The 26968-nt window shown below is 42.3% G+C and overlaps 1 protein-coding gene across 1 annotated transcript in view; it reads right to left on the bottom strand.

The window, feature by feature from the left end:
* Wdfy4 (WDFY family member 4) overlaps window positions 1-26968 on the bottom strand; it is a 274084-nt gene that overhangs the window by 222017 nt on the left and 25099 nt on the right. Inside the window, exons 11-12 of the mRNA XM_004657842.2 lie at window positions 20717-21297; window positions 61-154 (exon numbers count right to left, since the gene is read on the bottom strand). Of these exons, the coding sequence (XP_004657899.2) occupies window positions 61-154; window positions 20717-21297 (675 nt within the window). The remainder of the gene's footprint in view (window positions 1-60; window positions 155-20716; window positions 21298-26968) is intronic.

Below are 26968 nucleotides of genomic sequence, written 5' to 3'. Positions count from 1 at the left end.
AAGGAGCCCACAAGACGAGTCATGTGACACAGACAGAACTTGTGTGGGTATCACAGGTACCTGTGGGTGGTCCTCCTGGTACAACCGAGGCAGGAGCCTCACCATGACGCACACGATGCCAGGGAGCATGATCACGGGGTCGCCTTCATCCATCCTGCACAGACAGGGAAAGTAGAGCATCACCCGGGAGTCCTTCCGGCCCCCACCCTTAGAACTTTCTGGATGAGCTTCCAGCATGAAACACGGCACCGGGTGCTGGGAGAACTGGAATCCCTCCATGGATGGATTAACCAGAATGACACACATTCGTACTTGACAATCACCTAGTGACCTTGAACGGATCCATCTCAGCCCAACTCAGCACAGCGGTGAGATGGGTCAACGATGCTACGTTTTCCTCCTAAAGACACAGAGATAGACTGTGGAAGAGGCGGCGGAAAGAATGTAAGAGCCAAAGGAAGGGTAGGACTCCTTGCAACGTGCTCCCTCAAGACATAAAATGGCCTGGATATCCATGACCTCATAGTGCCTGACACTACCTGCACAAGACCATCATAAGAGAAGGAAAGATCATGACATCAAAATAAAATACAGACTGATTGAGATGGGGAGGGGATATTATGGAGAATGGAATTTCAAAGGGGAAAGAAGGGGAAGGAAGGGTATTACCATGGGTTATATTTTTATAATCATGGAAAATGTTAATAAAAATTGAGAAAAAAAAAAACACAGAAATAGGCTTTTGAGTCAATAAAGAAATAGAAGCAGGGCTGAAGAAATGGCCTAGCAGATAAGGTGTATGCCTACAAAGCCCAAGGACCCAGGTTCAATTCCCCACGTCCCATGTAAGCCAGATGCACATTGGTAGCGCATGCATAGTTCATTGGCAGTGGCTGGAGGCCCTGGTGCACTCATTCTCTCTCTCTTTCCCTCTCTGTCTCCAACAAATAAATAAATAAATAAATAACAAATCTTTTTAAAAAAAAAAAAAGAAAGAAATAGGGCTGGAGGAATGGGTTAGTGGTTAAAGCATTTGCCTGCAAAGCCAAAGGACCCTGGTTCGATTCCCTGGGACCCACATAAGCCAGATGCACAGGGAGCACACGTTTCTGGAGTTCGTTTGCAGTGGCTGGAGGCCCTGGCGAGTCCATTCTCTCTCTCCCTCTCAAGTAAATAAATAAAAATACATTTTTGAAAAGAAATAGAAGCAATTAAGAAAATCTCCAATGTCAATTTAAGAACTGAAGAATCAAATAACTGAAATTAAAAAAAAAAAACACCTCACTGAATGTGGTCTGCAGTTATAGCTCAGTGGCACAGTGCTTGCCCAGTATGCAACAAGGCCCTGAGTTCAATCCCCAATGTCCCACAAGCAAACAAATCAACCAACACACTCACTAAAGAAGAACAACAGAAGAATGAGGTGAGAGAGGCTTCTGACCCTCCAGGCAGGTCAGTAGACATTACTCCAACTTTATAACAAAAGGGAAATGTCTTGTTGTTTTTTTATGAAAGGTCTCCAGGTCGTGTGTCACAGTGCGAAAGGACCTCATAGTCACATTGTTAGAGTCTCAACTGAGAGGAGAATTTAGTGTAAAAGGAAAAAAAGATTAGAAAGCTTTTAGACCTTCTGTCTTCCAATCTGTTCAAAGTAAAATTATAATAATCTTAAAGCTCAAATAGGCTTAGCAAAAACCCAGACCAACTAAGAAACCCACACCTGGATGCATCATAGTTAAATGGATGAACCCAGAAGCAGTGAGAGTCTAAGAGATAACCAGAGAAAACAACCTGTTCCACATGCAAGTGGAAAGACTAGATTTTTCTCCTAGATTTTCAACCACAAGGCAGGCCACCATTTTTAAAGTGCTACAAAGATACACAGAGAATCAATTTCCATGCCCAGCACAAATGTGTTTTCAGAAGCTGGAGAGATGTCTTGGAGGCTAAGTGCTTGCTTGTGAAGCCTACGGACCCCAGTTAGAGGCTCAATTCCACAGTATCCATGTAAACCAGATGCACAAGGTGGCACATGCATCTGGAGTTCGTTTGCAGTGGCTGGAAGCCCTGGTGTGCCCATTCTCACTCTCTCTCTCTCCCCCTCTCTCTCTATCTGTTGCTCTCAAATAAATAAAGAAAAAACTTTTTAATGGGTTTTTAGAACTAAATACAAAATAAATACTGATGTGGCTCCACCAAGACCAGAGAAAGAGAATTCAGAATGAGGAAAGTTAACAAGAATAAATTGGTCACGTGGTACAAGGATACCGGCTATAGGAAGCATAACTGGCCAAAGACATAGGCACTTGGGCTGGAGAGATGGCTTAGTGGTTAAGCACTTGCCTGTGAAGCCTAAGGACACCGGTTTGAGGCTCGATTCCCCAGGACCCACGTTAGCCGGATGCACAAGGGGGCGCATGTGTCTGGAGTTCGTTTGCAGTGGCTAGAGGCCCTGGCATGCCCATTCTCTCTCTCTTTCTCTCTCTTTCTCTCTCCATATATATATCTTGCTTTGTCCATTGCTCTCAAATAAATAAATAAATGAGTGAAAAACCAAAGAAGAAAAAAGATGTAGGCACTTAACACAGAAAAAGACACAGAAAAGAAGTGACATGACTGAAGGACAAATGGCCAAATACCCACTTTCTCTCAACGATTAACAGAAAAAGCAAAGAAAATGATCACAGACATAGACTTGAATGGTACCATCGGCCAATGGATGCAACTGACATTTGTAGAATATGCCATCTAACAGCTGTAGAATATACATTCCTTTATAATAGTTTCCCTGGGAATAAACTATCTCCTGAGTCACAAAACAAACTTTGAAATATTCCAAGTAAGTAAAATCAGAGAGTGTATTTTGACCATAGGAAATCAAAGTTAAACTAAATAACAGGGGGGGGGAAAAAACACTTTAAAATAACTAAGCACTTAGAAATTAAACAATATACTCCTATATGGCCATCATGTCAAAGAGAAAGTTTCAAGAAAAAACTTAAATATTTTGAATATTTCAGATACTGTGAAAACAGCGCTTTGAGAAAATATATAGGATTAAATACTTAAATTATAAAGCAGAAAAGTTCTCAAAGCCAAAAAAAAACAAGCTTGTATCTTAAGATATTACTCTTTAAAAGAAAGATTTAAGGGGCTGGAGAGATTGTTTAGTGGTTAAGGGGGTTGCCTGCAAAGCCAAAGGATCCAGGTTCAACTCCCCAGTACTCTTGTAAGCCAGATGCACAAGGGGGTGCACCAATCCGGAATTTGTTAGCAGTGGTTGGAGGCCCTAGTGCACCCATTCTCTCTCTCTCTCTCAAATAAATAAAGAAAAAATATTTTAAAAAAAGAAAAACTTGAATGCCAAGTAAATAGAAAAAAAATGGAATAATAATGGAAAATTTATTCATAGGACCAAGCTAGTAAAAAAAGCAAGCAGCACTTTGCAGCTTCTTGAGACTAAAGCTAAGAAAAGCATCTAAGCAAGGTTGAGGGCTAAAGGACCAGAGTGATGTTTAACATGGACACACGGAGACTTGGAGAGACCAGATTATCTGCTCGTTGGAACAACGGGTGAGAAAGAGCACATCAATGCTGAGGCTTCTGCAGAAGGAGGGACTAACCCCAGGAAAAGAAGGTGAGAACGTGGGCAAAATGAGCACAGATACAAAGCACAGAGCCATCTGAAATGAGCTGCTATAGAGTGGCATATGTTGCCTCACTGGAGAAGTGAACATTAGTAAGATTCAGAATTGAATGAAAATAACAGCGCCACTTAGCAGAACATCTGGGATACAGCAGAGGTAGTTCTAAGAGGAACATTTATAGCTACATGTGCTTTCACTAAAAATATTGCAAGTGGGCTAGAGAGATGGCTTAGCGGTTAAGCACTTGCCTGTGAAGCCTAAGGACTCCAGTTCAAGGCTTGATTCCCCAGGACCCACGTTAGCCAGATGCACAAGGGGGCACATTCGTTTGCAGTGGCTGGAGGCCCTGGTGCACCCATTCTCATTCTCTATCTCTATCTCTCTCTCTCTTTCTCTGCCTCTTTCTTTGTCTGTCCCTCTCAAATGAATAAATAAAAATAAAGAAAAAATCATTAAAGAAGAATATTAATCCTTTAAAAAAATATTGCAAATGGGCTGGTGGGATGGCTTAGGGGTTAAGGCATTTTCCTGTAAAGCCAAGGAACCTTGATTCTATTCCCCAGGACCCACGTTAGCCACATGCACAAGGTGTCATAGGCATCTAGAGTTCGTTTGCAGTGGCTGGAGGCCCTGACATGCCCATTCACTCTCTCTTCCTCTTTCTCTCTCTCCTTCTTTTTCTCTCACTCTCTCAAATAAATAAATAAAATTTTAAAAAATACATTGCAGACACACAAACATATAACGTAATGAGGGCTGAAGAGATGGCCCAGCAGTTAAGACACTTGCCTGAAAAGTCTAATGATCTATGTTCAATTCTCCAGCACCCCCGTAAAGCCAAATGCACAAAGTGGCACATGCATCTGGAGTTCGTTGACAGTAGCCAGAGGTCCTGATACAACCATATTCATATTCCCACTCCCTCCCTTTGCGAGTAAATCAATAAAAATATTTAATAATGTAACAGTCTCAAGATTCTAGAAGACCAAGAGCAAATAACCCAAGTAAACTAAGCAGTAAGAAATAGTGAAGATTACTAGCGCCAGCGCAGGTGCCATCCCCTACCTGTACATCGCCACCCATCCCCCACTCCCCTGAGGCGGAAGAGCACAGACTGTTTACAGACCCCAGTGTACCCAGCCAGAATCTAGGCACCTTCAAGGCTTGCTACCTCAGTCCCTTTTCAAGCTCAAAGGCAGGCAGCTTAGGTGCATTACTGGGTGAGAATTCAGGCAACTTTGGTGCCCCTGTCAGGCTATAGGTAGGCGGCTTTGGCAAGAGTGAGCAAAAACCCAGGCTGCTTACAACTGCCCCAGGCTGCCTTGGATTTGCATTAAGCTAGATCCCAGGCTGCTCCACCCACCTACCTGCCCATACACTGACATGGGTAGACCACAGCGCAAAAGAAATAACACGAAAAATAAAATGGAAGAAAATCCAGACAGATCACCCAGTCCAACAAGGATCACAACAAACCAAAACATAGAAGAGTGTTTAGGATCAGAACATCAAATGGAAGCAATGAACAATGCAACCCTGACCAAACTACTGCTAGATCTGACAGGAAAGCTACAAAGGATAGATAATCGTATGGATGCTACCATCACTAAGCTAGAGCAATATGATAAGACACTGGAAGGAATTCAAAGAGAGCTAAGAGAGTTGAGGGAGAATGAAAAAAAAGAGGACCTTAAAAATCAGCTGGCCACACTAAATGAAAACATAAAGAAATGCAAGGATGATTTCCAAGAATCAGCAAGAAAATCAGAAAATGAGACAAAAAGGGAGCTGGACAAAGCGATGGAAGTGATACATAGGAAAGTAGTAGAAAATGCAAACTTAATTGAACAAGTCCAAAACTCACTAGAGGCTCTCAAGAATAGAGTCAGCGAAGTGGAAGATAGAAATTCTGATCTGGAAGACAGGATGGAAGAAACAGTTCGAGAGTCCAAAAATTTCAGTAAGTTCAAAAGTTCCTGTGAACAGAACATGAGAGAATTGTGGGATACACTTAAACGTCCTAATATTAGAATCATTGGAATACCAGAAGGAGAAGAATTTCAGACCAAAGGCATGGAGAACTTATTTAACACAATAATTGAAGAAAACTTCCCCCGTCTCTTAAAAGAAAGGCCCATCAAGATTCAAGAAGCAAACAGAACTCCTAACCGACTAGACCAAAGGAGAAACTCCCCAAGGCATATTATCATTAAGACTCTAAACATTGACACCAAGGAAAAAATCCTAAAAGCAGCTAGGGAAAAACAGCATACCACTTTCAAAGGAAACCCCATCAGAATTACTTCAGACTTCTCAATGGAAACCCTGAAAGCTAGAAGGGCCTGGAATGATACTCTCCAAACGCTAAGAAACTATGGCTTTCAACCTAAACTACTCTACCCAGCAAAAGTCTCCCTTATAATAGATGGTGAAAGGAAAACTTTCCATGATAAAACTCAGCTTTACAATTATATGAACACAAAACCAAACCTACAGAAAGTACTCCAGGAAATTCTCCACAGAGAGGAAACAAATAACCAAACACAAATGCCTACAAGAAGAAGATCACAGCAATCAAACCCAGAGTAGATACAAAAAAAAAAAAAAAAAAAATTCCATGGAAATGCCAACACACCTCTACCACCACAAAATGACAGGGATCAAATCAAATCTCACAGTCATCACCCTAAACATTAATGGCCTTAATTCACCCATCAAGAGACACAGGCTAACAGGGTGGATCAAAAAATTAGACCCCTCAATCTGCTGCCTTCAAGAAACCCACCTTACCACTAAAGACAGAAACCTCCTCAGGGTGAAAGGGTGGAAAACAATATTCCAAGCAAATGGGACTAAGAAACAAGCAGGTGTAGCTATATTAATATCAGATAAAGTTGACTTCAAACCAAAAACAATCAAAAAAGACAAAGAAGGCTACTTCCTACTTGTAAAGGGAACAATCCATCAAGAGGATATTACAATCATAAATCTGTATGCACCAAACACAGGGGCACCGCAGTTCATAAAACAAAACCTACTTGACAATAAAACAGAAATAACCACCAACACCATCATAGCTGGGGACTTTAACACACCATTATCAGTAATAGACAGATCATCCAAACAGAAGCTCAACAGGGAAGTAAGAGAGCTCAACAAAACCATAGAGCACTTAGACCTAACAGACATCTACAGAACTTTCCACCCCAAATCCACAGACTGCACATTCTTCTCAGCAGCCCATGGAACATTCTCTAAAATAGACCATATACTGGGTCACAAAGATAGCCTCCACATATTTAGGAAAATCGACATAATTCCCTGCATGATATCAGATCATAATGCTATATTCCTAGAAATCAACAACAAAAAAACCAACAAGAGCCCCAACGGCAACTGGAAACTGAATAGCACACTCTTAAACAATAAATGGATAGTGGATGAAATAAAAAATGAAATTGCAAAATTCCTGGAATTGAATGACAATGAGAACACATCATACCAAAACTTGTGGGACACAATGAAGGCAGTCCTCAGGGGAAAATTCATAGCACTCAATGCCTTCATAAAAAAGACAGAAAAATCCCAAATCAATAGCTTAACCATCCACCTAAAGGCATTGGAAAAACAAGAAAAATCCAACCCAAAGAGCTCCAGAAGGAAGGAAATAATTAAAATCAGAGCAGAAATTAATGAATTGGAAACCAAGGAAACAATTAAGGCAATTGACAAAACAAAGAGCTGGTTCTTTGAAAAAATAAACAAGATTGACAAACCTCTGGCCAATTTGACCAAGCAAAAAAAGGAGAGACTCCAAATTAACAAAATTCAAAATGAAAAAGGAGAGATTACAACAGACATCAGTGAAATCGGCAGAATCATCAGGACTTATTTCAAAAACCTCTACTCCACAAAACTGGAAAATGTGGAGGAGATGGATAAATTCCTGGATGCATATCATCTACCAAAGCTAAACTCAGAGCAGATCAACCACCTCAATGAACCCATCACGCTCATGGAGATTGAAAAAGTAATAAAAAACCTCCCAAAAAAGAAGAGTCCAGGACCAGATGGATTCCCAGCCGAATTTTATCAAACCTTCATGGAAGAACTCAAACCAATCTTCCTAAAACTGTGCCACACAATTGAAGAACAAGGAAAACTACCCAACTCCTTCTATGAAGCTAGTATCACCCTAATCCCAAAACCAGGCAGAGACGCCACAAGAAAAGAAAACTATCGGCCTATTTCCCTAATGAACATAGACGCAAAGATCCTCAACAAAATTCTCGCAAACCGAATCCAACAACACATCAAAAGCATTATCCACCTTGACCAAGTGGGATTTATCCCAGGAACACAAGGATGGTTCAACATACGAAAATCTGTCAATGTAATACACCACATAAACAAGCTTAAACATAAAAATCACATGATCATTTCGATAGATGCAGAGAAGGCCTTTGACAAGATACAACATCACTTCATGATCAAAACATTGGAGAGAATCGGCATGGCCGGTTCACATCTTAATATAATAAAGGCAATATACAAAGCTCCAAAGGCCCAAATAATTCTTAATGGAGAGAGACTGGAGGAATTCCCATTGAGATCAGGAACAAGACAGGGATGTCCTCTCTCACCTCTGCTTTTCAATATAGTTCTGGAAGTCCTAGCTCAAGCAATAAGACAGGAGAAGGAAATAAAAGGGATACAATTTGGAAAGGAAGAAGTTAAGTTAGCTCTATTCGCTGATGACATGATTGTATATGTAAGAGACCCGAGAGACTCCATCCCAAAACTCCTGAAGGTGATTAACTCCTATAGCAAAGTAGCAGGATACAAAATCAACGCACAAAAATCGGAAGCATTTCTGTATGCAAATGACAAAGACACAGAAAAAGAAATAAAGGACATAGTCCCATTTTCAATAGCAAAAAATAAAATAAAATACCTTGGAATAACGTTAACCAAGGAAGTAAAAGATCTATACAACGAAAATATAAAAACTCTCAAAAAAGAAATTGAGGAGGACTTGAAACGATGGAAAGACCTCCCATGCTCCTGGATAGGCAGAATTAACATCGTGAAGATGACAATCCTACCAAAGGCAATATATAGATTTAACGCAATTCCAATTAAAATCCCTACAATGTTCTTCACAGACATAGAAAAAATGATCTCAAATTTCATATGGAAAGGCAGAAGGCCTCGCATATCCAAACATATCCTCAGCAAAAGAAATACCTCTGGTGGCATCACCATACCCGATATAAAGTTATACTACAAAGCCATAGTAATAAAAACAGCATGGTACTGGCATAAAAACAGGAGTATAGACCAATGGAATAGACTTGAGGACCCAGATTTTGGGCCAAGCAACTATAGCTACTTGATATTCGACAAAGGCCCAAACAATATAGACTGGAAAAAAGATAGCATCTTCAACAAATGGTGCTGGACAAACTGGATAACCACATGCAGGAAACTAAAACTTGATCCACACATTTCACCATGCACAACACTCAAATCCAAATGGATCAAAGACCTCAACATAAGACCAGAAACTCGAAAACTACTGGAAGAAAATTTAGGAAGTACTTTCCATGATATAGGAATGGGAAAAGACTTCCTGAATAAAACCCCAGTGGCTCAAGTTCTTATACAGTCACTCAACCATTGGGATCATATGAAGCTGAAGAGTTTCTTTACAGATAAGCATATAATAAACAAAGCCAATAGAATACCCACAGAGTGGGAGAAAATATTTGCAGGTTATCCAACTGATAGAGGCCTTATCTCTAGAATTTACAAAGAACTCAAAAGTCTAAACAATAAGAAGACAAATACCCCACTCACAAAATGGGGCACAGAGTTAAACAGGCAATTCACAGAGGAAGAGATACAAATGGCAAACACACACCTAAGAAAATGTTCATCATCCCTAATCATCAGAGAAATGCAAATTAAAACAACTATGAGATTCCACCTTACCCCAATAAGGATAGCCAATATCAAAAGGTCAAATGAAAATAAATGCTGGCGAGGATGTGGAGAAGCAGGGACACTCATTCACTGTTGGTGGGAATGCAGGATGGTACAACCACTTTGGAAAGCAATATGGAGACTCCTGAAAAAGCTGACTATAGAAATACCAACAGACCCAGTTATACCATTACTGGGCATGTACCCTAAAACCTTCAAACCAAAAGCCAGAGAGATTTGCTCAACCATGTTTGTAGCAGCTCAATTCGTAATAGCTAAAAGCTGGAATCAACCCAGATGTCCATCATTAGAAGAATGGATAACAAAGATGTGGTATATCTACACAATGGAATTCTATACAGCAGTAAGAAAAAACGACATAAAGAAATTTGAGGAAAAGTGGTTGAACCTGGAACAGATCATTCTCAGCGAACTTACCCAATCACAGAAAAAAAATCGACACATAGTCTCACTCATCTGCAACACCTAAACTGACTTTGCCCTAGATGCCTTACATACCCAGCAAGTACCTCATGGACTAGACAATAAGATGGATGGGAGGGCGGGGAGGGAATCAAAGGGTGAAAAACAGTAATCCGGACCCAAACGGCAATGGTACCATAAAATTCTACTTCCTAAAAGACAGACCAAATGACTGAACCTTCACTAGTCCCTTACAGGAAACACCTGAACCACAAGACACTGGAGAGGGTAGGATCAAGACTGACCTAAATCTCCTACATCTTCCCTCCCTCCCTCTCCCCTTCTCCCCTCTATCTCTCTTCTCTCTAACTCTTGTATATTAGTTATCTTTTTCCTCAATTTCTTAGTGGACACTGACCTGTAACCCCCACATCCAGCTTGGGCCTACAATCCACAATGAGCTTTTGATCAAAGAAACCTACAAGGTTTCCCAAAACAATGACAGACTTCTGTCAGAGTAATTGATGACCCACCAAAGGCCAGTGGTAAGACCCTATTGCTGAAGACTCCATACGCAGCTGACACGTAAAATGGAATGACATGGCTGGAAGCCAGGAGAGAGTCAGTCCCCAGACAGTCAGCGTGTCTAGTGCCAGAAGGCGCTACATAGGCGACTGGGGGAAGTGACCAAGATCTGTCCAAGCAACACATTGTTTAACCTAAGTAGCAACAATTAACCGGATGTGATACCCATACAAGTGCAATAGTGGTACACAGCCATGGTGAGGAATCAATTGCTCTTGATTTGGCTAACTGATCCACTCAGTGGTACTAGACCCTTAGCTGGAGCTGGGAAACAAGTCAGAACCATACCCAAACACAAGCCCACTCTACAATATCAAGCTACCATCAATCACGGGGTATAAGAGGGCCTACACCTATCAAACTGTCTATCAAAAAAGTAAGTGTTATCTCAATTTTCTGGGTGCTAACTCACTCTCCGTTGGAGAATCTGCTTCTCTTTTCCAGATAGATGCAGATCCTAAGAAGAGAGCTGCCCCAACATACCTCAGAAGGGGCCCAACTGAAACTAAGGACAACTGGCGAAATAAGCAAGGGTGATGTTTTCCTGTGAACTGGATACCAGCACAAAGGGGAAGGAGATCAACGCAGAGAAAAATCAACTCCTACCAAATCAGAGAGCCAGAGCCTCAGAGGCCCCCAACACCTCAGCACTGAAGCAGACCAAAAATGAACCCAACATGGCTCAGGGAAATCTTGCGGAAGAGGGGGCGGAAAGAATGTCAGAGTTACATGTTGGGTCATGATTTTCAGAGACATTTATCATACTAATAACTGGGGGCTAACTCCACAATGCACGACCCATTTTCAATAATAAGGAGGGTCTAATGGGAGGGGGTAGATCACAGATGAGCCTAAATAATGGTACCAAACTGCCTGTATTTACTGAAAAGAAAACTAATAAATTAAATTTAAAAAAAAAAAAAAAGAAATAGTGAAGATTAGACTAGAAATTAATGAAATCAAGAATAAAGGAATGAAACAGAATTAAAGAGGTGCATTTTAAACAGATAAAATAAGATTGACAAAATCCTAGCCTAACTAAACACAAAAGAGAGAAGACCCAACTTAATAAAATTAGATATGAAAAGGAAGATATTACAAGCTCCAGTGAAATACAATGGATCTTGCAGGAACACTTTGAAAATGGATAGTCAAAAACTGGGAACTGGAGAAGAAATGAATAAATTCCTCTCAAAATTACATCACAAATAATTTAAGTAGGCCCATATCAAGCAACTAATATCTCCTATTTCAGTGTACTTCCATTTTTTTAACTTTTATGTCTATTTTTATATTTCTTTATTTATTCTTTTGTACTTAAATTGCTTAGTTATTTTGTGATAATTGGATGTTATCAAAATGGACTTTCATGGCCAGCCTTCCTTTCCTGTCTCTGTTCTATACTATCATCTCTATTACTCCTCATGCCTCTAACTCATACACCCTACTTCTCATTCACAACTTACTGCATTTTCTCTTCTATAATATTTTCTCGATTACTCCTCATACCTCTAACTCATACACCCTACTTCTCATTCATACCTTATTGCATTCCCTCCTCAATTCCTAGTCCTTCCTCATTTTACTATTTAATTGTGAACAACGTCAGCTCTAAAAGCACAAACTACATTTTCCCCATCAGTTCCTATGTGTAGCTGTCCCTAAACCTTCTTGGGGTCACAACTGAAATAATTGGGTGTATTCTGCTCTAGAATAACCAAGGGCTGTGGTTAAATCATTATATCTATCACTCAAGCAAGCTTACCACTAAACTGTAGTGGGGAACACTCTTATAACATAAAACAAACAAAAAAGTGAGAAAATGGGAAAATAAAAATTAACATTCCCACACTAACAAGTGCATTAAACACAACAAAGAAGCACAAATTAAATTAGAAAACAGGCCACTTCTACAACCTCACAACCCTCCAATACCTAAAAGCAAGATAAGAGTTGTCAGAGAAATATTGCAAAGTGGTACTTTTTAAAATGTTCAAGAACCACATAGACAACTCAAATAACCAGATGAATTAGATAAGAAGATCAACTCAGGACCAAGACTAAAAGGTAGCAAAATAGATGGAACAATAAACTGAGAAAAAATCAAAATCATGGGAGAAAAAAATCAAACATTAAAATCTGAAAAGGAACCAAATGGAAATGCAGAGTCGATCAATCAAATAGTGCAAAGCATCAATGAACAGTACCAAGCAGAAAGAGACAAATTTCAGAAATAGAAGACAATGTCCAAACAACAACCCTTTCAAGCACATACAAAGGAAAAAAAATAAGATGAATTTGAATAAAACTTCCAAGAACTCTGTGATACATATTAAAAAAAATTTTATGACTTCACTGGGTACAAGAAAGAACTGAACTACAAGAAGTTTTAGATACAAAAAGATTTAAATAATTCATTCAACATAATTGTAGTAGAAAATTTCCCAAATACAAAGAAAGAAATGGGCTTCCAGGGCTGGAGAAATGGCTTAGTGGTTAAATGCTTGCCTGTGAAGCCTAAGGATCCTGGTTTGAGGCTCGATTCCCCAGAACCCACGTTAGCCAGATGCACAAGGGGGCACACATGTCTGGAGTTCATTTGCAGTGGCTAGAGGCCCTGGCGCTCCCATTCTCTCTCTCTCTCTCTCTCTCTCTCTCTCTCTCTCTCTCTCTCTCTCCTCCCTTCCCTTCCTCCCTCCCTCCTTCCCTCCCTCCCTCTTTCTCTCTGTCTGTCACTCTCAAATAAATAAATAAAAATAAAAATAAATATTTTTAAAAAATAAATGGGCTTCCAAATAAAAGGGGCTTTTAAAACCTCAAATAGACATAATAAGAGAATTAACTCTCAATGACATAGTATAGTCAAAATGTCAAAAACAGAAAGGAAAGAAAAAGTGTTAAAAGCTTTAAGGGGAAATAGGCAAATTCACCTGTGAAGGCAAACACATCAGCCTAGCATCAGAGTTCTTGCATGCAAACCAAAAGCAGGAGAGCCTGCACCAATGACTTCTAAGCTCAGAAAGTACGTAACTGCCAACCAACATTGCTAAACCTAGAAAAGCTATCTCTTCAAATTGACAGAGAATAGGAACATCTCAAGACAAGCAGCAACTATAGCAATTCATGACAACCAAGCCAACACTTCAGAAAATGCCTGAAGGGAGCTGGAGGGATGGCTTAGTGGTTAAGATGCTTGCCTAAAAAGCCAAAGGATCACAGTTCGATTCCCCAGAACCCATGTCAGCCAGATGCTCAAGGTGACACATGCATCTGGAGTTTGTTTGCAAAGGCTGGAAGCCCTGGTGTGCTCATCCTCTCTCTCTCTCTCTCTCTCTCTTTCTCTCTCTCTCTCTCTCTGCCTTTTTCTCTCTCTCTCTCTCTCTCAAATAAATAAATATAAAGAAAGAAAATGCCTAAAAACCACTACACAGAGAATAAGAAAGAAGTCTAACCCATGAGAGCACAGGAAGGAACATCTTCATGAAAGGAATAGATGACCAAAGGACGGCAAGAATGAACCCATCATCATTTGCAATATAGTAAACGCCTAATAGCAATAAAGGAGTGGGAAAGAACAAGCAATAATACAACCAACAAAACCATGAGAAAGAGCGGATACCTCTTAGCAATAACCTTAAATGCAAATGATCTTAACTCAGTACTTAAAAGACACACGCCAACAGAATTTTGAAAAGTGAGATTGAACTCCCTGTTGTCTAAAACAGCATACATCTCACTGACTAAGATACCCTCAAACTGAACCAGGTGATTGAAACAAACTACAAAGCAAATAGAAGCTGAAAATTCACAGGCACAGCAATTCTCATGTCTAATAACAGCAACTCCAAAGCACGGTGAGACTTAACAAATACAAAAGAATGCAGACAACTTCTTGTAATTAATTAGACCATGGTAGAAAAGGCTAGAACTCAACAGAAAGAGCAAACACAAACTCTTGAATTAAAAAAAAAAAATCAATAAATCCAGAAGGAAAGTTAGGACTGGAGAGATGGCTTGGTGGCGAAGGTGCTTGGCTGCTAAGCCTAAGGATGCATGTTCGACTCTCCAGATCCCATGTAAGCCAGACGCACAAAAGGCGAGGTAAGCACAAGGTCACACATGCTCACTAGGTGGCACAAGCGTCTGGAGTTCTATTGCAGTGGCATGCCAATTCTCTCTCTCTCTCAAATTAAAATTAAAAATAAAAAAAGGAGGAAAGTTAAAAATTGTTAGAATCAGATGAAAATGATACCACAACTTACCAGAACTTTTGGGGTACAACTACAACAGTGACCAAAGGAGAGTTTACAACTGTAGGTGTTTGCATTAAAATGAGAGTTCTCAAACAAGTAAACCTAATGATGCGGCTCCACTAACTAGGTATTAAGAATTCAAGCACATGAGTCTAGGGGAGACACTTACATTCAGACCAAGACAAGGCATATTGGCAGGAAGAAGGGGCAGGAGAGCTGGATAGGAGGGTCAATAAGAACAAAGAACATTTGAAGATACAACATCAAAACCCGTTATTTCATTTGCTAATTTTTTTTAATTGCCAAAAGTACATGAGATATTGGTATATACAACACGGCCGAATCTCACCATAGCAAGTATTATTAATGCCAAAAATGCAAGGGTAGTTCAACATGCAAAACTCATTTGATAAAATATACCAGCTTAACAGTCACATACATGATCGCCTCAACTGTTGCATGAAAATCCTTTGATAAAATCCAAACTTCTTCCATAATTAAAAAACAACACTAGAAGCTTCTTTACCATGATGGAAGTCACTTATGAAAAGCCCACAGCTAACACCATACCAAATGGTAAAGCTGACCATGGAAATAAAAGTAATTCTAAGCACCCAAAACCGTTTTCACGAAAGAAGAACAAAAACTGACAACTCACACTGGCCAGCTTTAAATCTTACCACAAAGCCACAGTAATCAGGACAAAGTAGTGCTGGTCTGAGGAGAGACACAGAAATCACTGACATAGAATTTAGAATCCAGAAATAAAGTCACACATCTATGCTCACTTGAATTTTAACAAGGGCAACATCGCCTTCAAGAATGGACTCTTGGGCTGGAGAGATGACTTAGCAGTTAAGCGCTTGCCTGTAAAGCCTAAGGACTCTGATTCGAGGCTTGATTCCTCAGGACCCACGTTATCCAGATGCACAAAGGGGGCACACACATCTGGAGTGCATTTGCAGTGGCTGGAGGCCCTGACATGCTCATTCTCTCTCTCTCTCCCCCCCCCCTCCTCTCTCTCTGTCTGTTGCTCTCAAATAAATAAATACAAATAAAACTAAGAATGAACTCTTCATTACTGGGAAAACTGAGAAGCCACATAAATTAAACCCTACCTCACAGCACATGCAGAAATTCACTCAAAATGGATCAATAACTTCAACACTTGAAACCATCAAACTTTTAGGAGAAAAGATCAAGATCAATTTTCCTGACCTTGCACTCAGCCATGGATGTTACATGTAATGCCAAATTTACAAGCAAAAAAAATAAAATAAAATAAAAGTGGGGGACAGAGGTAGAAGAGGAGGAGGAAAGAAAAGAAAAAAAAAATGAACAAATGGTTCTTCAACCAGAATTACAATCTTGGGCTGGAGAGATGGCTTAGCAGTTAAGGCGTTTGCCTTCAAAGCCAAAGAACCCAGGTTTGATTCTCCAGGTCCCAAGTAAGCCATATGAACAAGCGGTACATGCGTCTGGAGTTCATTTGCAATGGCTAGAGGCCCTGGAGCACCCATTCTCCCTCTCTCTCCCTCTCTCTCTCTCTCTCTCTCTCTCTCTCTCTCTCTCTCTCCCTCTCTTTCTCTCTCTCTCTCTCTCTTTCTCTCTCTCTCTTTCACTGTCTGTTGCTCTCAAATAAATAAATAAAAATGAACAAAAGAAAGAAGCATTAATACATGTTATACTGTGAACGACCTTCAAACACACTATGCTGTGTGAAAGAAACCAGATGCAGAAGCTGCTTGTATTTCTCCATTTATGTCACATGCAGAGTAAGTGAGACCTCGGGGGCGGGGGGGGGGGAAGAAAGTAGGTTCTTGGCTGCCCGGGGACTGGGGCAGGAATGCGAAGGAGACATAGGTGTTTCTCTCATAGTGGATCATTTTCTTGGGATACAGAACTAGTGTCCACATTTCTGCTGTTGTGATCTGTTTCTCGTGGAAATGTTTCTCCAAGTGTTAGACTATCATCTATCTGCCTCTGCATAAGTCAGATTTCCAGAATCAGTCTCTGTGGTGGGGCTTAGGGATCTGATGTTTAAAATCTCCTCTTGTTATTTTTAAAAATATTTTATTTATTCATTTATTCATTCATCAGAGACAAAGAGGTAGAAAGAGAGTGAGAGAGAGGGGGGGAGAGAATGGGCACGCCAGAGCTCCAGCCACTGCAAACGAACTCCAGATGTGTGTGCCCCCATGTGTATCAGGATTACATGGGTCCTGGGGAATCGAACCTGGGTCCTTTGGCTTTGCAGACAAAATCCTTAACTTCTAAGCCATCCCTTCAGCCCCTCCTCTTGTTATTTTAAGCACATTAAAAATTTGAAACCTGTGCCCTATATTGCCTAAATTTAAGTTAAAAAAATATAACCCATATCCATGAATGTTTCAATGGGAATGATTAGGGTTGTGCTAAAAGATGACCTAAATGATGTGTTAAAGGGAAACAAGACAAGGCCCATTTGTGGACTCTGCCCTGCAGGGTGCTTTGCTAGTACCCGGTACAAATGAAATTCCTATTGAACGACGTTCCCTTATGGATCCAAGCTACAGTCACAAGTGGAGCTCAGTCATACATAATTGGCAGAGCTCCTTTTGCTGGCATAAAGCCTGGCTGGGGCCAAGGAGGTAAAGAGGAAATCATGAACGATGAAAAAGAGGGATATCTCCAGTGTGAATATACTACTTTCCAGGCTCTACAAGGCCCAGCCACAGACAGAACAGCTTGCATCCCATAACTCTTGTCTGGCCACAGCCCTGCCCACACACATCCATGACCCAACACAGTCTGTTGAAAAGAAAAAAAAGAAAAAAAAAAAAAAAACAGAAAGCCCCTTGTGTGGGAACTGTGCAAGGACCCTCAAAGCCTGACTCTACTCCTCATCCCATGCCATTATGTTCAGACTGCACTGGGCAAGGCTGCTGAGAAGTGAGTCACCCTCCCCCAAGAAGAGCATCTAGTAGAGACCCAGAAAAGCCAGCACATGTACCACAAGTGCACCCACCTCCACTTACTGAACCCCAGCACATAACATCGACGCACAAAGTGTGAGTATATATGCACTTGTATGTATATGTAAGTGTATGCTTCTATGGTGCGTGATGTGTTGTATGTACGTGGTGTGTGGCATTACAGCGTGTGTGTGCGATGTGTATATGTGTGTACAAGTGGTCATGCGTGTCACATGCTGTATATGTTCGTAGAAATGACATTTTATGTATTTTGGAAATCCCACGTGGACTTTGGGAATTACATAATATATGACTTCTATTTTGTTAAAAAAAAAAAAAAAAGGTGGGGGGACTGCAGGGATGGCTTAGTGGTTAAGGCATTTGCCTGCAAAGCCAAAGGACCTAGGTTCAATTCCCAGGACCCACATTAGCCAGATGCACAAGGGGGAGGCACACGTATCTGGAGTTCATTTGCAGTGTCTGAAGGCCCTGGTGCACCCATACATTCTCTCTCTCTCTCTCTCCCTCTTTCTCTGTCAAATAAATAAATAAAAACACATTTTTTTTTAAAGTGTTTCTTAAATTATACATGTTGTACCTGTTAAATGAACTCATGCTTATGAAGAGCCAATTAGGTTCCTGGGCCATACATGCTCTGGAAACATCATCCACGATTATTCTAATGACCCTGCTCCCCTCCTCATCCTCACCTCACCATAGCCCTCTAAGTCTACGCTAATAGTCCCATTATTGTCCCTGCCTTCAAGTCTGGGAAGGGAAGGACAGGATAAGACAGTGATGTCAGGAATACACTGCCAAGGCGTAGAGCCAGCCTGACTCCAGGGCCCACAGTCTCACTCTCTAATCCCTGGAGACCAGAGCAGGTGCTGCACAAGACAGAGGTGCGGTACCAGTGGTGGGGCCGCCCTGAGCACCCTGCTTGTGATTCCCAGCCATCACCCTGACCTCTGCCCCACAGGCTCTCGGAGGAGGCTGGAGTTTCACTTCCTGTTCTCCAACATTAGGGAAGGCCGAGAGCTATCTGTCTGTCTTAATGAGACAGAAATGTTCTGTTTATGAAACATGACTCTTAACAAATTTTAAAAAATGATGGTGAACCAGAATGGCAGTGGACACGGGAGCTATCTATAAGAATTAGGGCTGCTGCACTATACAGATTAGAGCCTGAACTGTCAACTGCAGAATGGGAGGGTGTCATCACGCCAGGTCATCACAGCCATTGTAGGCACAGCGGGGGGAAAAGCAGGAAGAACACACACAAGTGTGTGTGCTTTGGAAGACAACCTGGGTTCAAACTCTGACTTTATCGTTTATTATACATGTGACCCGTGGCTGTGGAAATGCTTGGTTTCCTTGTTGGTAAAATTGTAGCATTTATGAGGGAATTAAATGAAAATAATCATTTCAGGTTCAGTGCTCAAAGGACCACTATTCCTCATCAGCTGGTACCATTTGCTAAACATGCGCTGGTGCTGACAAAGACCGTCCTGCCCTCTGAACATGGGTACAATGAGCCAAAGGACCTAGGTTTGATTCCCCAGGATCCACGTAAACCAGATGCACAAAGTGGCACATGCGTCTGGAGTTCGTTTGCAGTGGCTGGAGGCCCTGCTGTGCCAATTCTCTCTTTCTCTCTCTCTCAAATAAATAAATGAAATATATTTTGAAAAATAAAAATAGCCAAGAAAAGAATGTGAAAGACCAAATACTTTCATGAGCACAGATGCAAAAAAATCCTTTCTAGAAATTACTAGATCCTATGCAAAAAGAAATGCATCATAAACAACTTAGTTTGGGCAGGAATGCAAGATTAGAAAACCTATTAATTATCCAATGAAACAAGAGACTGGACACTCATCCCTCTGGCCACCAGTCTCCACCATTGAAATCTGGCAATGAGGGGCCCCTCTGGACAAAAGTGGGTCATGTCTTCCAAAAGAATTCATTGCACCCTGTCTTTCTTGCTTTCCTTTAAAGGAATGGGGTGGGAGTGGGGAAGATAGCAACTATTGTTAATGTGTCCTTCCATATTCCCCTCCCACCTTAAAAGGGTAGTGGAGATAGCTCCTGGCACTTCTTTGCCTTAGTAGAATTCTGTTTGGCAGATGTGAAAATCAAGTTTTTGTTTTGTTTTGTTAGTTTTGTTTTGTTTTGTGCAAATGTCAGAGCCTACTGAGGGGTCTGGCTGCTGAAGTGAGTGCACTGCCTGCCTTGGGAAGAGCAGAGGCAACAAGAAGGAAGAACAAGAGTGTCCTGTGCTTGGCTGAACATCGTGCATTGTGTCCTATAGATTGAAGGATCTTGCCCCAGCCCCTGAGAAAGAGATAAGACTTCAGATACCAAAGCTGTTTTCACACCCAGAGAGACCCCCCACTCCAGCCCCAAGGGTTCCCAAATGAGAAAATCTCCACGAGGCCCCTGCCTTTGGCTTCCAGGCATCTTGCAAGCCTTTGCAGGCTCTTGTGCAAGTGAACAGCCTATGTCTATCTGCCCTATCCAAGGACAGGGAGCTTAGCATGAAAGTGAATGTGATTTAATATTTAATTTTTATTTATTTATTTATTTGACAGAGAAAGAGGGAGAGAGAGACATAATGGGTGCACCAGGGCCTCTAGCCGCTGCTGACGAACTCCAGACGCATGAGCCCCCTTGTGCATCTGGCTAACGCGGGTCCTGGGGAATCGAACCTGGGTCCTTTGGCTTTGCAGACAAACACCTTAACCGCTAAGCCAACCCTCCAGCCCTGTTAATGTGGTTTAAACACAAGTCCCAAAACTTTCCCCACACTTAGTCTGCAGCTTAGCCTTCCACCCTACACCGGCACCAGCAGAAGCAGGCCTAACTGTACCTCTCTTCAGGATCTGTCCACCGCTTGACTTTGCCTTGGGAGTCAGCGTGTGTTCCTCTCTCCTGCGCAGGCACAGCCAGCTCATGCCCAGCTCTCAGCAACTCCCAAAGGTCCCCTCGCAGGTGCAGGGTGCCACTGACCATGCTGTCCAGGAAGCTGAGGATCTGCAGGCAGCTCTGTATCCTGGCTGGGAACGGGCAGCTGGAGGAGAAGGCCACGCTCAGCAAATCGACAAATGCCCGGGCCTTGGCGTCAGACCGGGAATGCTGTGGGTCCCCCTCTTCCTCTGGGATCCCAAAACAGCCCAGCAGGCACAGGTCCTCGGCCAGCTTCTCAAAGAGCCCGGTCCTCCTGAAGAAGTCCCCGTTGGCGGGGTCCAGGTGCAGCGCCGCGGACATCACACACAGGGTGTGCAGCACCAGCTCCAGGGTCTGTCTGGGGGACGCGGCCCTCCACGTCGGCAGCACCGGCACGCGGAGGGACCCTTCCAGGTCGGAGAGCAGGGACAGCAGCCCATTGAAGCCACTGGAGACTCGGAAGGCAGCACGGCCCTTGGGGGTCTCCAGGATCTGAAGCAGAGACTGGAACACACCAAGCAAATGAAGAGAGTGAAACAGCAGACAGATCAAGGCCAAGTGTGCACACATCTAACCAAGACACCATCCTCACCCGCCAAAAGCTAGAAGAGCCACCTAGGTAAAGAATCCTCAAAGGGGCAGGGGAGGTGGCTTAGCGGTTAAGGCGCTTGCCTGCGAAGCCAGAGGACCTTGGTTCGATTCCCCAGCACCCACGTAAGCCAGATGCACAAGGTGGAGCATGCGTCTGGAGTTTGTTTGCAGAGGCTAGAGGTCCTGGTGGGCCCATTCTCTCTCTCTCTCTCTCTTTCTCTCTCTCAAACAAATAAATAAAAATAAAGTATTTTTTTAAAAAAAGAATCCTCAAATTTTGCGGAAGAGGGGGCAGAAAGAATGTCAGAGTCACATGTTGGGTCATGATTTGCAGAGACATTTATCATACCAATAACTGGGGGCTAACTCCACAATGCACGACCCATTTTCATTAACAAGGAGGGTCTAATGGGAGGGGGTAGATCATAGATGAGCCTAAATAATGGTACCAAACTGCCTGTATTTACTGAAAAGAAAACTAATAAATTAAATTTTAAAAAAAATAAAATAAATGATTAAAAAAAAAAAAAGAATCCTCAAAGAACCAGGCATGGTGGCACACACCTTTAACCTCAGCACTCAGGAGGCTTATGTAGAAGAATCACAGTGAGTTCAAGCCCAGCCTGGAACTACATAGCAAGTTGCAGGTCAGCCTGTACTACGGAGAGACCCCCACCTCAGGAGAAACATAAGAATAAAAAAGAGCCTCAAATATTGTAATGTTTATCTTGGTCCTCTTAGTTTTACTTTAAATCAGCCATGCATGCTCTTTCTCAAAGAGCCTCCCTGAAAACCCACAGTAACCACAAAGCTCATCTACCTGTCCCCATTCTTGACATAGTAAATTCATCTCCCACCCAACCATGTTGTGACCCCTGGGGGCCAGTGTTCACATGCCCCTGTTTCTCAGATACAAGACTCATCACACTTGGAAAATGTCTCGGCTCCCTTTCAGACTGTGGCTCTGTGGGAACTGGAAACACATCAGACTTCCTCACGGTGGTGGGACATAGCAGCTCTTAGCTCCCCGAGTGTAGGAAATGATCCATCTCCTTCAAGAGCCCCACACTTACATGTATAGCCACAGCTTGCTATTCCTTATCTCCTCTGTGAGACAGAGTACTCTGCTACACAAGGGGAGCACTTCCAATGCAGGATTCAATGGTCCCAGTGAATGGTATACATTAGATATTCTGTGCATGGGTTGGAAGGGAGGCAGGAAGGAAACTCAGTGAAGTTACAAGCTATTAAGTATTACAAACTATTAAGTATGAAGGCACACACTTTTAGAGGGAAAAGTATCTTTCTGGCTCCGTCTTTAAAATGCAGGTGCTCTAATCTGAGTGTTTATGTGAAACAAAGTAAACATGTGTCCTCAATACTCAAATTTTGTTCTCTAATATGATATTCTATTACGAGAGCCCTGAGCTCACTGGCAGCAGTCAATCATATACCTGGGCTAAGAATGTAAAATGAGGACTGTGTTGATACATGCAGATGAGAATTCATTCAACTCCTAGGAAAAGAGAAATCTGGCCAGAACTGTTTACAGGGCTCCCACAACATCACCTGTGACATTTTCAAAAAATGTAAAAAGTTAAATCAAGATTACAATAATCAGAAGCCTCTACAAAAGGTCAAATTCCACTGTTGTGTTCAAAATGGATAAGCAGTATAAAGTAGGAAAAGGCCTGATGGATCTTCTTTGGGTTAGAAAGTATCAAATTATGGTGAACTGAACAATGTTAACCCAGCACAGCTCAGAGGAACAAGTGTGGGGAAATGAATTGTCATTTTGCTATCTGAAAACTCTCAGGCTTGGAGCCACTCAATGAAGGGGGATCAAATCCATGCCACAAGATGGGCCTCATAGAGGGACCTTCCAGACAGCCAGGAAGGTATGTATTAAAGGCTGTACAAGTGAATACCAGGAATCGCTTTCTCCCCACAAATGAAGATATGTGAATGTGGCACAAAACCCAGGAGAGACTGGCATGGATAAACATGTCCTTGAAGATAAGCATGTACGTTGTCAGAGCAAGGTTCTTCCAGAGTGGTGAGGCATATTGAATATGAAAGACTAGACCAGAGCTTTCTCTGTGTGGACGCACCACCACAACCACCTGACCTTGCCCCTGGAGGCCTTGGGTCCTAGAGATGCTGAGACAGATACCGTATCCGCACGTGACCTGCGTGAACGAGCAGCTTATTCCCAACCAGGAGTCAGACCGTCACCTGAACAGGAAACTCACTCCCTGCAGGGGATGATGGTTCGAGTCCGTCCCTTCCTTGCAAATGACAATCCACACCCTAGGCTACATATATGATCGCTATTCATAAGTCTCAATATCTGAGCCTGACCTTGTGTCTGGTCACATGACGGATGCCATGCAAAACAAATCGATCACTGGGAAATCTTCAACTCTACGATCCTAACCAGTCTAAATTTATGCAAGGGCTTTTGGTGGCTTTCCTGGCCATGAGGAAGTTGGTTTCAGGCAAATGGAATGACGGAAGCTCTTCTGCTTATCACATGACAAAACAAATACAAAAAAAAAAAAAAATACAATGTTTAGAAAGAAAACCTAATCAGACTGTAGCTGACTGAGTTCAGAATGGCCACAGAAACACCCCCTCTTAGGAACTTAATTCAAGTTGTCCAAATTAATGCCCTACAGGGCCAAGAAGAGCTCCATCCTTCAAAGAACAGATATTTTTAAAAGAGAAGCAATAGTCCTCACCCTAATCTGTGTCTCTTAGTGGGAACATCACCTGAAATGTCTAGATGGCTACTTTCTTCCTTCTGGTTGGGGTTGGGTGGGGGGAGGAAGGAAAGGTTGTCTTTAATTGTTGCTTTGTTTGATTTATTAAATTCAGGCTCATTATCTAAAATGGGGGTAATCTCATTAGAACGTAGACTGCTCTATTATTTCTTGGGATGGGGTTAATTTCATATTTGCAGAGTCATAAAGTAAAGAGTCTAAAATCCAATTACAGAGGCTTAATTTCATAGCAACTAAAGAGAAACATTTCTATCATAAAGGAAAATAAATATTTTGCTACTTCGGGAAACGATCTGTCAGGAGCTGGGGGCCAAGGAGGAGGGTCTCCATTACTGTCATTCAACTTTGCATGGTAATGCATCACGCAGCGTTTGGAGTCTGCAGAAAAGAGTAAATTTAATCAGCTGAAGTCAAAGTAATCAGGCTAGGGTTGCCACATTTCAAGAAAGGTCAGCGTTAAGCACATTTTCTCATCCTTAACTCAGTTACCATGTCATCGTCTCTGAGTTAGTATTCCTCGAGCTTGAATCTATAAAATGGATGTCTGCTGCAAAGCGCTAACTGCGTTAGGACTAACAGGATTTATTTCACATTCTATTATTTGTTATTCCTCATAATTTTCCATGTGTCATGCTGGAAGACTGGTGAGCTAATGTGATTAAGCTCAGAGTTGAACAGCTAAATGTATATTACCAAATCAATCTGAATTTGTGCATAACCCAATCACAGTCCCTCTGGCCACAGGGAGGAAATTCATTTGCTTACATTATCCGTTAACTCGGTTATCATTTGCCAGAATTGGTGGCACAGTCACATGGCCTCAGTGTTGGTATGAAAGCACCACTGGATTCTGGAACTATCTTCCCTGAGCTGGTCAGCTCCAGAAATGACAAGCCCAGTGGCTAGAGCAGGAAGGGACATAAGAGTGTGATGGCATTGCCCTCCAGAGATGGCAGCCCTGCTGGGAGGGACGCAGCCTGCCTCCTTGCCCCCGAGGTCCCACGAGCACAGCACTTCCCTCCGACCCTCCACCTGATCCGCTGTGGGCACAGCCAGCTTCTGCAAAAAGAAATCCAGCCAGAAGGAGCACATTTCACATCTTTGGAGGCAACGTTCCAAGGGGCTCTTAGATAGATTATTTAGGGGAGAAAAAAAAATTGCAGATTCCACATCAGACTCACGACTCACATGCTCAGCGGTGGCCAAATCTAGGCTCTGGGTATTCAAACCTCCTGCCACCCACTGCAAAGTAGTGTGCTGTCAGCCCTGGTCCTTCCTTGCAGGCCAGTGGCAATCCCTGAGACCCCCTTGACTGCCCAACAGAGCTGTGGCACGCGGGGAGGAAGAGACGAAACACACTGCATGTGGGCTCTGACTTTGTTAAAGAAGCTCACTCCTTATGAGCTCTCTTGATGCTATTCTGAAGTGATATTGAATCTGTAAAACATAATAATGCCTTTGCATTGCTAATTCTGGAAGTTCCGTCCTACCACCCAGGGGCTAACACTCCCATGAGACATCGCTAGTCTGATACGCTTTGTGAGCAACACTGAGTATTCCTTTCTGTATTGAACACAAAATCCTCTTCATTTCCAGAGTCAAAGCAGAACTCTCTTTTCTGTGGGTCTGTTTTGCTTTCAAAATGAACATGTTAGAAATAATTACCTAACCAACTGAAAACCGAAGTTCTGCCTGCCGTAGTGCTGCCTTTCCCTGCTCCTCTCACAGCACCAACTTTAGCCATACACGGACACGTGAGGAAGGAAACAATGCAACAAGCTTGACAAGTGAAGACATCACTCGATTTCTAGTTGTTAGTCTCATCGGTTGGTGATATGAGTTAGCCATTGAAGCACTCTGGATGGTTCTGTCTCTAACATGAGAAAACTAGTCCACATGAATCTAAGGTCTTTCCCAACACTAATTTTCCATTCATTCTCGCCCTATCCCACCCCTGACCTCCCAGACAAGGGGTTGAGTTCAGAGACTCTCTCAGGCTGCCAGGTGATTGATGGCCAAGCCACTCCCTGGGCCTTCGTTCATTCGTTATATCCTCCCCTTTACTTTCCATCTGCTTCCCAGTTCCGCGGCTCACGCAGTTGGGGCACTCAAGTGTCTTTCAAAGACTTTTAGCTTTCCTTTCACTGCATAGAAACCCCTTTCACTGATCATTTTTTTAGGGGAGGGAGCAAGGCCATAATGATGTCACTGCCTTGCACCTGTGTAACTCTTGATAACTACAGCCACAATGTCACTCCTGCATGAACCACTTTCGTTATGCCTTGGCTGGGACCTACCTCAGTATCTAACACAGCCTCTTCAGAGACATAAAGTCTATACAAGGAACTAACCGCTACCTTCTGCATGTTGAAAGGCTTGATGCAGAGATACCCATAATTAAGTCACGTAGGTTGGACATTCACTGAATTTTGGAAGTCAGAGTGAATTTGTGCCTTTTTTTTTTTTTTTTTTTTTGAGAGAGAGAGAGAATGGACATGCCAGAGCCTCCAGCCACTGCAATCAAACTCCAGACCCAAGTGCCACCTGGTACGCATGTACAACCTTGCATGCTTGTGTCACCTTGTGTGTCTGGCTTATGTGGGATCTGGAAAGTTGGACATGGGTCCTCTGGCTTCACAGCCAAGTGCCTTAACCACTAAGCCATCTCTCTAGCCTTGTTGGTTATTTTTTTTAATATATTTTTAAACCTTTATTGATTTACTTAGAGAGAGAGAACGAATGGCCTCCTGCCACTGCAAAAGAACTCCAGATGCATGTGCCACATGCCACCTGTACATCTG

Source organism: Jaculus jaculus, chromosome 18, assembly GCF_020740685.1.
Source record: "Jaculus jaculus isolate mJacJac1 chromosome 18, mJacJac1.mat.Y.cur, whole genome shotgun sequence".
NCBI classification, from domain to species: Eukaryota; Metazoa; Chordata; class Mammalia; order Rodentia; family Dipodidae; genus Jaculus; species Jaculus jaculus.
The sequence above is the reverse complement of the archived record's forward strand: the minus strand, read 5'-3'. Positions and strand labels throughout refer to the sequence as shown.